The 12,302-nt window shown below is 39.0% G+C and overlaps 1 protein-coding gene across 9 annotated transcripts in view; it reads left to right on the forward strand.

Moving 5' to 3' along the window:
• rap1gapa (RAP1 GTPase activating protein a) overlaps positions 1-12,302 on the forward strand; it is a 91,822-nt gene that overhangs the window by 7,165 nt on the left and 72,355 nt on the right. For 3 of the 9 annotated variants that reach the window (XM_089124138.1, XM_089124139.1, XM_039652589.2), the window contains exon 1: positions 11,621-11,752. The exons of 1 other annotated variant lie outside the window; for it this stretch is intronic. In XM_089124138.1, coding sequence (XP_088980264.1) covers positions 11,709-11,752 — 44 coding nt within the window. In that variant the 5' untranslated portion in view covers positions 11,621-11,708. Of the gene's footprint in view, positions 1-11,620; positions 11,753-12,302 lie in introns of those variants that run through there. 5 more of the 9 variants (XM_089124140.1, XM_089124141.1, XM_089124144.1 and 2 more) reach the window with 3 other exon arrangements.

Genomic DNA, 12,302 nt, shown 5'->3' on the forward strand with positions numbered 1-12,302 from the left:
CAGTTTCTTCTAGATGCTTAACATCTGGAATAAGGTCCGTAAATCAGTCTCCGATAAGAAACCCGCTGTAGTTGTTGTTAGTTGAAGTATTTTAGATGTTTATGATATGAAAGGAGATCTAAACATCACCACTTCTAAATTGTTTAATCTGATTTTAAGCATAATTGACAAGTCTTTTTATGTGTTACCATTTTTGAGGGAAAAGCAGCTCCTTTATATGCTAATTTGTCATGAATTGGTAATGAGCAGAAATGTATGACAAACAAAACATTGATCACATTTATGTTTTAAAAAACTATGTTATATAATAATTGAATCCATGTATTTTAGCTTAATTGTTTTTTTGTTATTTTGTTTTTACCCTGAAACAGTTATATGGCATGACAGGTCAGGTAAGGACAGGACTTTTCTAAAGGACGCCAAACATTAATCTCAAGAACCATAACATTTTGATTATGGTTGTAACACAATGAATAGAAAAATCGATGCAAAAGTTAAGTATGCCTCTCATTTATAAACCCTAATTTTAGCAGATTTGAGCATCTAGAGTGAATTTGGTGGTTTTTGATGGAGAATTGATTTTTGGAAGTGTTTGTAATATGTTTTTAAAGCACATTGGGTCACTCAAGCTCAGAATGAAATATCGCAGCCTTAGCTTCTTTCCGCATACTGTCATTTTGATTGATATTAGTAATGGAAGTAATATATGCACACAGAACAAAATTGTAAACGCAACACTTTTGTTTTTGCCCCAATTTTTTCATGAGCTGAACTAAGACTTTTTCTATGTACACACAAAGCCTATTTCTCTAAAATATTGTTCACAAATCTGTCTAAATCTGTGTTAGTGAGCACTTCTCCTTTGCTGAGATAATCCATCCACCTGACAGGTGTGGCATATCAAGATGCTGATTAGTAGGGCTGCAACTAACGATTATTTTGATAATCAAAGAATGATTTGGCATAGCCAAAGAATTTCAGCACAAACTTTCAGAAACCATCTCAGGGAAATTCATCTGCATGCTCGCTTTCCGCATTGGGCTCTCAACCAGACTGCAGTTTGTCATCGTAACCGCCTTGAGTGGGCAAATGCTCACATTCGATACCGTCTGGCACTTAAGAGAGGTGTTTTCTTCACAGATGAATGCCGGTTTTCACTGTACTGGGCAGATGGCATACAGCGTGTATGGCATCATGTGGGTGAGAGGATGTCAACGTTGTGGATTGAGTGGCCCATGGTGGCGGTGGGGTTATGAAATGGGCAGGCGTATATGGACAATGAACACAGCTGCATATTATTGATGGCATTTTGAATGCATAGAGATACCTTGACGAGATAAATATTTTCCCCCTCTCCGTTTTTAAAAATAATATCGTTCACACACCCGCATAAATACGCCGTCGAGCACCATCATAACTATGCCAAACCTATTGGCGGCAGTGTAGGGTTTAAGGATAAAGCCATGCAAGCCAATCAGAATCCTCAGAATCGACAAGAGAGAACCTAAAATGCAGTTTCTCCCAGTTCACACGACAACACAACCAGTGTTTTCAGAAAGTTTTTTAGAAATAATCGTTTTCTGTGATAAAAACAGGGTTTTCGTGTAAACGAGAGGCCAAACAGCAGGGAAATATCTGCGTTTTCCCTTTGTGTAAACGGGGCCTAACTTTTCCAATGGTTGCACTGGTGCTATCAACTTTATCAGTTGGTCGCAGCAGCACAGGATTTAGTAGCACCTTTTTTTTCTTACATGCCATGAGATTAATTAATACATGGTGATGAATAGGGGTCTTAATCTGCTTTTCTTTTTTTTTGTTACATGCCATGGGATTATTTAATGCATGCTGATGAATAGTGGTTTTAATCTGCATACCATAGTTTTGCACTGATGTAAAAAGACTGACAGTGACACAAGACCTCATGTTAGCAAAATGTTTTAATCTTTGAACTAACTATCAAATCAAAATATTCTCAAAAAAACTATAAAAAGTTAAAAGTAAAAAGATGACGGTGAAAAAATTTTAGTATTTAATTAAATGCATTTATGGTGAGATTACATTTTATTTAATAAAATGCATTTATGATGAAATTCATTGTCATGTCAATATGTGCTCATTTTGACTATGCGTTGTCACTTTAATTGAGCACGTGCAGCACAGCAAAAATAGAATCAGTGTGTATTGTAAACGATCTCTGCACCGCTACGCACCGCTCATGGAACGGATGCAGTGTGAAAAAAACGTGAGAGGCAGGCTATTTTTATTTATTTATTTTTTTTTACATGTCGTACACTGTACATTTAACTTATTATGACTTTATTCCTAATTGGAGCGTTAACATTCGTTAATAAATGAACTGCTAGTGTCTTGCGTAAGAACATTATAGCCAGAGCTACTTCTCTCCGTTAATGTCTATGGTGAGTCACGCAGGCACTGGGCAACTCCGCCGCAGTTGAGCCGACCCCGGGATAAAACAGTTATTAAACACTTATTAAAGATGTACCGTAGTGATGCAGGATAAGTCAAAAACACGTTTTGGAAAATGGATTCATTATGTACTTGTTCATTTTGAACTTACAGACTGCAGCAGCTGCTGATACAACGGCATTCTGTTGCGCATGGTGAATTTAACTTAGCACATGACCATGCGCTCGCACAAATGCGACCACATAAACTTTTAACTCTCACATTCTCAAAAAATGGTTGCAGTCTGGAACCCTGGGCCCATTGTTGTGCTATTCATCCACAACCATCGCCTCATGTTGCAGCATGATAATGCACAGCCCCTTGTTGCAAGGATCTGTGCACAATTCCTGGAAGCTGAAAACATCTCAGTTCTTGTTTGGCCAGCATACTCGCCGGACGGACATATCACCCATTGAGCATGTTTGGGATGCTCTGGATTGGCGTATGCGACAGCGTGTTCCAGGTCCTGCCAATATCCACCAACTTTGAACAGCCATTGAAGAGGAGTGGACCAATATTCCACAGGCCTTAATCAACAACCTGATCAACTCTTTGCGAAGGAGATGTGTTGCACTGCGTGAGGCAACTAGTGATCACACCGGATACTTCGGACCCCCGAATATATTAAAGCTGAACATTTTAGAGTGGCCTTTTAAGGCACACCTGTGCAATAATCATCTAATCAGCATCTTGACATGCCACGCCTGTGAGGTGGATGGATTATCTCGGCAAAGGAGAAGTGCTCACTAACACAGATTTAGACAGATTTGTGAACAATATTTGAGAGAAATAGGCCTTTGTACATAGAAAAAGTCTTAGATCTTTGAGTTCAGCTCATAAAACAAGGGCAAAAACAAAAATGTGTGTATATATATATATAAATATAAATTCAGCTTTCAATTGTAATGCTATTTCATAATATTGCTGTTTTTACTGTATTTTTGTTAAAAAAAATAAGCCTTTGATAGCATAAGAGACTTCTTTTAAAAACATTAAAAAATAAAAATCTTACCGACCACAATCTTTTGAATGGAAGCTGAGGTAAAATGAATGAAAAGTGATATGAAAACTATAGGAAATGAAATTCCATCCAATTTCTTGTCATCTAGTTTGCAACAGTATTGTAAGGAGTTGCCTTTTTCTCTCAGATAAATGTAATACATTTTCCTTTTTGTATCTTACTCTACCCCTCTTAAACTACCCCTGCTCTATAAAACTACCCCTGCTATCTTAAACTACTCCTGCTCTATAACTTGTGAAGAGAAGTGCTTAAAAAATCAGCTGAAGTCATTTCTCGTTCTGATTTACATACCGACACAATCGATGAGAGCATGTGTATTTCTTGATTATGAAGTTCCTTCATCTCTATTCATGGATTCTAGCAGCGATGTTCTGCCAATCTCAGTTAGCTGCTTGGCTCATTGCGGATCCCCACCGTAATGTCATTAGAGTAAGCTATGCTATTTGCACTTAATTTCTTTAGATTTTTTGCAGAGAAAAACTAAGTTGCCATTCATGTCATCTCTGTCTGCGGCATTAGATGGAACTGGTGTCTATTATTATTGGTATTTAATTTTTAAAAGCATTTTTTTTTGTATTCCGATCACTTGTGATCTACTTTCAGTTTTAAGTCAGATTTTATCCAGCTGCTTTGATCTGACTTCTCCGTGTTCGCTGTTGTGAAATTGAATGAGCCAGAAGTCTTTGAAAAAGACCTAAGGTTTGAAGCAAAGTCACAGGAGCAAAGGTGTCATTCCTTTCTCCTTCACCCTGAGAGATACCCATATTCTTTAAGTAGAGGATTTAGTTTGCCAGGTTTACTCTGCAGGTTGGAAAACAAACAGGCTGCTTTATGTAGCATTGGCATTCTAAGAAATTAAATTGCCTATCTAATTGCCAGCAAAGCACTTTGTTGTTTAGGATGTGCTTTTGTGTGATTAAAAATGCCAAATGTTTCATTAATTGAATAGGCTTGTTGGCAGCAGAATGCCTGTTGACATATGCTCAATGCAAAGAATTGTGGGAAAAGATTATTTTGTTTATTTGCTGAAATGACCCTTGAAGCCACTTATTCAGCACAGATGTCATCTTCACTCTTTTGCGAAATGAGACAATCTGTTATTCTGTTGTGTTGTGATTGCTTTATATTGAAGAATATTTGCATGGTTTGTTTCACTGCTTAACTGTCATCTGTTATATTTAAAGCCGCCACAAAATTGAATTGCAATATTTTACTTGAGTCATTTGAGCACTTTTTGAAGATTAAGATTTTAGATCACTTAGCATTTCATTCTTTCTATATAATTGATATAATTTGAGTGAAGGACTGAATAGCAAGGACAAATGTGTGAAATTCATAATATGAACAGGTAGTTTGTGTGGTTTCATCTTCATGAAGTTATCAGTATGCAACAGAAGAACGACACTCCAAGTTTTTAGTCCTCTGAGAGAAATGTCAATTTACTTTGGAAAGCTTCCCAGTCAGAAAAGTCACAGTAGGTGAGGAGAAAGCTGGGTAAAAATGGATGGTCTTTGAGAGTGACGGCCTGACTGAAAATACACTATCTGGGACTGACAGATAGCTCCAACTTAATGCCCTGTCTTCTTGCTGAGCTGAAGAGCCTGCTTTTACTGAATGAATGATTAAGATGACACATGAGAGCCAAAACTACTGGCAAGCTTTAGTGATGGACAGTCCAGCGTGTGTCCTCCCTTCATATTCACTTTCTCTGGCTCTCTACTCTTGTCTGTATCCTGTCTTAGACTTTCTTGTACCCCAAAGACTTATTTCCTGTCTCTCATTGTTCAGGTTGTGTGGAGTTTCAGAGGTGAGAGAAAACTGAGGTTGGGAGTTGGAATATCTGCTTTACCTGCTTTGTTTGCTCCCTTTTTATGCTCCTTGTGTTTGCAGTCCTGTGTGAGTTCGTTGTTATGTCCTACCCTGCTCTGTGTTTGGATTCAGAGTCTTATCCCATGGGTAGGTTTTATTTGTTCTAGGTTTTACTTCAACATTCATTTTTTATCCTAATTTGTATTATTCATTTCAGCTTTATTTCACATCAGAATATTAAATGTTTGTTTGGAGCATTTGACTGCAGACTGCACAGTGTAATGGAGACTGACTTTAATCTTGTTCAGTTCTTCACAGAGAACTGTCAAACAATTTGCCTCGAATATTTGCAGTTATTCATCATTTCAGTATTACTGTTGTTTATAACAAACTTTTATTGACTGATTGCGTGTTCTTCTGCAATATTACTTCGAAGAAAGCCTTCCGTTTGTATCTCAGAGAATCCATGCACAAACAGTGCTGGGACACACAGTACAGCGTGCTCTGAATGTGCACCAATATTCTGAGTATAGGGCATCCCTAGAAGCACCAGGTGTACTGCTGCATCACGCAGATAAGAAAGTCATTTAGCTCTGCTGTGATGCATAAGTGCAACACACTCTCTGCTGGACGCCTTCTGAGATACACATACAGACTTTCTGAATGGCCTCACTGGACATGAAAGATGATATACTTGAAATTTTCCTGCTGTGTGTAGCATGATAATATCAACGAACGTTAGAAAACCTTTTTTTGTGAGTGATTTATTCATTATATGGAAGAAATTCGATCTGTCTGTCTGTCTTATCTATCTAATATTTATTTCTGTACTTTGTCCTCTTCTTTCTCTCTCACATTTGTGTAGATTTGTTAGTGACCGTGTATAGACTCATGACACATCCATTTTCATATTTAAGGACAAGCAAGTCGAGTCACTTCTGACGCATATGACCGAAATGTATTTTTACTTTTTGTTTATGTTTATGTTTATTTTTATGTGTTGTAGGACAATTAGAGTTATTTTTTTTGGCAGTGCATTTTATGTATCCTCAAACATGCTAATAAGAAGTCTTTCAGCCAGATCACAGCTTGAGAAGTTTCTCTACTCAAAAGACCAAGATTCCTTGCGAATAGAACATGCGCAGAACACAAATCACTATGGGGATATGCCGATACGTGTTTAAATGACCAAAAATTCGGGTTAGAAAAGGGGTATAATATCCCGGTTTTTAAAATCCGGGATATGAGCATATTCAGGTTTTTGCCGGTGTTTACATGGCCGTTCGCGACCGGGTTATTACTAATATCCCGGTTTTGAACGGGTTATTGGCTGCATGTAAACGTAGTCAGTGAGAAACTGCTTTCCAGTTGTGTGTTTAAAATACATCATGGTCAGAGTTGAGGGATAAGTTTACAGTTAATGTGAAGTTTAGCCTTACAACATGGGTTAGGTGCTTCTAATACAGGGAGAATTCTTTAGGAAATATTATGGGTGGGGTTAGGTTTATGGGTAGGGATAGGGTTAGGACTATGTTTTTGGGCAGGAATGTGAATCTTTCTCTCTCTCTCTCTCTCTCTCTCTCTCTCTCTCTCTCTCTCTCTCTCTCTCTCTCTCTCTCTCTCTCTCTCTCTCTCTCTCTCTCTCTCTCTCTCTCTCTCTTTCTCCCTCTCTCTCTCTCTCTCTCACACACACACAAACACACACATCCACACACATGCACCTTGCAGTTGCGTGATCTGCCAGTAGGTGCCGGTGTTGCTCTGAACAGGCTGTGCAACTGACATTTTTTAAAGGATTTATTTACAAGCGTATATGAATTGATATATGAGGCATATATTTGCAGGAAAGAGAAAGATTGAGCTCTCAGCCTCAGGAGATAGAGATGAACTTCACTCTGTGTCTGTAGGTCTGGTCAAACTGGCACAGGAGTATCATAGTAGCAAGCATCCATTATTACTTACTATAATAGATCTTCTCTACATGGCACCAAGATCGATGGGCACGGAATATGCCAAACAGTCACTTAGTCAGGTCATTGATCCAGCTCAGAGTTTCCTGGGAGGAGAGAGATCTATTGTCTGCTGAGAAACTAAATTTGATGGTCTTCTGTTAATGAATCTGTTTAGCCTCTTCTTAGAAATCTTACATCTGTCTGTCTGTTTAATATACCGTATGTAAGCAACAATATAATACTATTAGTACTAATGAAATACTACTATTAGTTACTATAAAATTATTAGTACTAAATTAATACTCATTGTTGATGTATTCTGAATATAAATGTTTCCCCCCAGTTTTAGGTATATGCCTATGGTATGCTTGAACAACTGTCTCTTTCTGTCAGTGTTTCTGCAGTAGTGTACTGAGCTCCAGTGAAAGGGGACAGTGTGCAGGAGGCCATGGCTGCTTCCCTTGCTGGGACATGGGGTCATGTGGACGCTTCTAAAAATCCTCCAGTCAAACAGCCACATCTATGGCCTCTTTAAACTTTACAAGCCTGTGACTGCCTGTGAAAAGTAGTTCTGTTTGTTTTTCCCCTTTCTGAAACAAGATCTAGACACATATCAAATAGAGTTTTATGAGTTAAGTATTGGAGGAGTTACTCTTGTTTTAGCTGGCATATGGTGTGGAAGTCTGAAATAAAATGAAATGCAGGCAAAGATAGGCTGTAGATAATTTCCAGCATAATTACCCTTTAAATACCTCTCCTTTGAAAACATCCCTTCTCCAGTTGAAATATAGTCTTAGCCATGGTTGAACCTCTTTTAATATGGTGTGGCCATAAGCAAGGTGTTTATCATGAGAGTAAATGTTATGGTGTAATTAACCCTCCCGCCTGAGGGGAAGTAAGCTGAACCTTTTCACGCCACAGGATCAACAGCTCATAAACAACTACACCGCTGTCTGCACTTTATTCATTTTAGCTGAAAGCAGATCTTTCACAGACCCATGCTTTTTAAAGTCTCTGTTATTTCAGGAGTTTTCAGAGTCCAACCCTGTGAATTTTCACCTAGACTCTGATCCGACATTCACAGTTCATATTAGTCCCTTGGTCTCACACTCACAAATCCCATTTGCTCAGGTGCTGTGAAGGACATGAGAGTTTATTGGCTTGTGAATTGGAGTTGCCATGTTCCTTTGTTTGAGATGTGACTGATATGGCTTCAGTTTGCCCCTCAAACAATAAGCATTCACTTTGGAGCATCTGGGTCTGTCTCGAGCCTTGATATGATGAACAGCGGTGGCCCTAAGCAGAAAAATAAGAGCTGCGTAAACATTATTCGCGTCTGATCAATGTCTACCTGGCAGTTTATTCCCTAAGAGCAAATATCTTTGAGCTGAGAGCAGCCATCTGAGTCAATGAGGACAGCCTGTCTACTCTTTGGGCGAATTGACAATATATCATAGGGTACGTCAGGGCTTTCGTGTATACCTGAACTTTCTTTAGATACGTAAATCGTATTGAATTGAGGCTACAGAATTTTGGCTACAAATATATGTGTGTAGCAATAATTATAAAACGCATATTTTAAATTTAAACAAACATTCTTGCCTAAAAAAATACAAGAACATATTATTTATAAAAGTATAATGGGTTTGCTACTATAGATGTAAAAAGATAGGTGCACTCCTATTATTTATAAATGGAAGAAAATGCAACACGCAATTTGGTGGACAATTCACACCGCACGGACAAATGGCAATGGCAACAAATATATTTGTTGGGTTTTGTCAGATCAGTGTGTTACCCCTGTCAGCGTCTGTTACTATTGGTTGGGGTTTGATTTCACCCTACTGTCAGTGTCTGTTGGGGCAGTGTGAACTTGACAGTTATTTTTCATAAAATTAAAAGTCCAACTTGTTTGTTGGTGTTTGTCTATGCTGTGTGAATTTGCCTTACAAGAGCCACTCGATTTGTCGCAATAGCATTGCGTCACTGCAGCTGCCATTAGAAACTTTGGTTCCCATAGAAAACTGATACCCATGCTCAGGACTGCACATGCGGATTAGCTGGTGTAGCTTTTTTTAATGCTATTTGAGCATAAGAAACATACTGGTGATACTGGTAGAGTATCGGATGGCTGGAAAGACCTCTTAGCCAATCAGATTCAAGGACCAGAAGTAACTGTTGTATGCATGTTAAACAAACACACACAGCCTCTACACTGCCAATATTAGCATGCTACATGCAAAAAAACAAAAGAAAAACATGCAATCAAAAAATCTAAATGGTAACACTTTAGTTTATGATCCAATTCTCACTATTAACTAGGATATTGGTTGTTTATTAATTAAAGCACATATTAAAGGTACAGTATGTAATAATTTTGTGTCAAAATATCCAAACAGTGTTATATATTTCCAATTTTGTACTTACATTATCCTAAATGTTTCCAAGACTTTATAAATTCAGGGAAATTCACAATTTTAAATAGTGCCCGTCCCTTGTCACTCACTTGTTGTTGTCAATGACATAATATCCGCGTTATCCCTGGTTTCCGCTTTTACTGCCATATAGTTACCATGGCAATAGACATGGACAACTGCGTAATGTCTACGCTGTTGTTGTTTCGCTCAAACATTATGGACCATGGCAAGCAGCCTTTGGGGACAAAAGTAGAAATAAAATGAGGATCAATATCGGCGTGGCGTTTTCAAAGACGTCCGCGACAAACTTGGACTTGACAGAGCTTCACGACTTGACTAGACGCCGCTCTTGTATGTACTTTATTAGACAGGTGAGCAACTGTACATACAAACTAGAATAACATTATAACTTTATACATTATAACTCACTCAAATGCAGTGTAACGTTTGGTAGAATTAAATGTCCTCATTCCTTTATAAATCCGTGGGATTTGCGTATGGCGCTGATAGCTGTCTCTCATTAGCAATCGTGCCCTGCTTCACATGTTAAAATGTTTACTGGATCTGTTTTGTGTGCAGTTTTGCTAGTTCCTTTGAATCAATTGAAAAATGCCAAGTAGCCATTTTGTCGAGCATACTGTTGTGAACCTGGATTTTGCAGATGAATCAGCAGTTTAACACTCTTGTCATTGAAATTTCAGCCGCTGGCTAGATGTGTCAGACCGTCTGAGTTTGAGAACAGCACGTCAGGGACGATAAGGACTATCTCTGAGGAGATCACAGCTTTGCGCTCTTTTGGAAGCCTTTGTGCCATCCACTCCTGATAAAGGACAAAACATGTACCAGCAAAAGTCGAAGAAGACTGCAGGCAGATAAATCCTGAAACTCAGCCATGGGACAGGGCAACTGTGTGCTGCTTAATAATCAGAGAGGCATACTGCTAGACTCAGACTTTAATCCCACAAGACCTTATGTGGGAAGCAAGTCACTTAATGACTGACCTACAGATACACTTCTCTAAGACTCAAGGAGTATGTGCAGTTAAGCAGTCATAAGTAAATAGTTAAGTGACTTTGAAAAAGAACACAACTCTGTTTCAACAGTGGACAATCACTTTTGTTTGAGCAGCTGTTTTTAGGAGACACATGATCCCTGAAGTGTGTATTTTGTTCTCCATAAGTGTCACCAGTAATTGATTTTGGGGGTGAATTATATGCAACCTAAGTTTTTAGAGATTAAGTAAGTAGGAAATATAAGTTTACATTTCCAAACATCCCTTTTGCCATTAATTGCAAGTGAGATTTCTATATGCACAAGGAGATATGATCCCTCTATCTATCTATCTATCTATCTATCTATCTATCTATCTATCTATCTATCTATCTATCTATCTATCTATCTATCTATCTATCTATCTATCTATCTATCTATCTATCTATCTATCTATCTATCTATCCATCTATCCATCTATCCATCTATCCATCTATCCATCTATCCATCTATCCATCTATCCATCTATCCATCCATCCATCCATCCATCCATCCATCCATCCATCCATCCATCCATCCATCCATCCATCCATCCATCCATCCATATATCCATCCATCCATCCATCCATCCATCCATCCATCCATCCATCCATCCATCCATCCATCCATCCATCCATCCATCCATCCATCCATCCCACCCACCCACCCACCCACCCTCCCTCCCTCCCTCCCTCCCTCCCTCCCTCCCTCCATTTCTGCCTGTTTACAATAGCACTAAAGGAAGATATGAATGAGAAGTGGGGACCAGTTACCGGGGCGACTGAAAGTGGACAGAGACAGCCTCTCAGTCCCTTATTTGCCAAGGAGGCGTGAGAGAGAGGGAGCCAGGGGAGTGGAAAGGAAGGACAGCGTGCTGGATGTGTACAGTTACACAAGAAAACACACACACACAGTCACAGACTACTCAGTCAGTCTAGGGAGACAGAGGCAGTACTGGTGTCTCTGTCGAGTTCTGTCTCTCTGTTTTGCACTCAGCTGTATCCATTAGCCAAGATGCCGCAGAGAAAGAGGAGTTTCACTTTTGGAGCGTACGGCGGGTAAGAGCAAACGCTGTTTACCAAAACATTTCACATTCCCTTTTCTCTTCTTACTCCGTGATGTGAAGTGTGATCATAAGTCATCTGTCAGGATATCAGCCACTGATGTTACAGTCTCGGTAGGGAGATTTGATAACGGCATGTTTGAATGCTAATGCATAGTAGTAGCACAGTGTAATCGCAATAAGCAGACTTGATTTCATCACTGGTGTATAATTTGAATTATATTTCTGAATGACAGGACTGCTCTCTCAGAGAGCATTGCATTATGTCGGCTCTGGTTGTCGGCTTTGCTCTCCTGCAAGTAAACCATGTTATTAAAGGCCATTATAACTTGGAGTGTAATTGAGTTTGGATTGAATTAGACACTGCGGTTGACTGAAGCAGACATGCATCCATGCAGAAACCTTTTGTCTGTGAAGCAACCGGGGAGGTTAACATAATCACAAGCTGTTTGCCCTATCAATCCGGCCTTGAGAATTCGATTAAGCCCTCATTAAGTGATCTGTTGATTCACTATGGAGGAATTACAGTAAAACCTGAGTTTCTG

Source organism: Pimephales promelas, chromosome 20 (genome assembly GCF_988280905.1).
Source record: "Pimephales promelas chromosome 20, fPimPro1.hap1.1, whole genome shotgun sequence".
Lineage (NCBI taxonomy): Eukaryota > Metazoa > Chordata > Actinopteri > Cypriniformes > Leuciscidae > Pimephales > Pimephales promelas.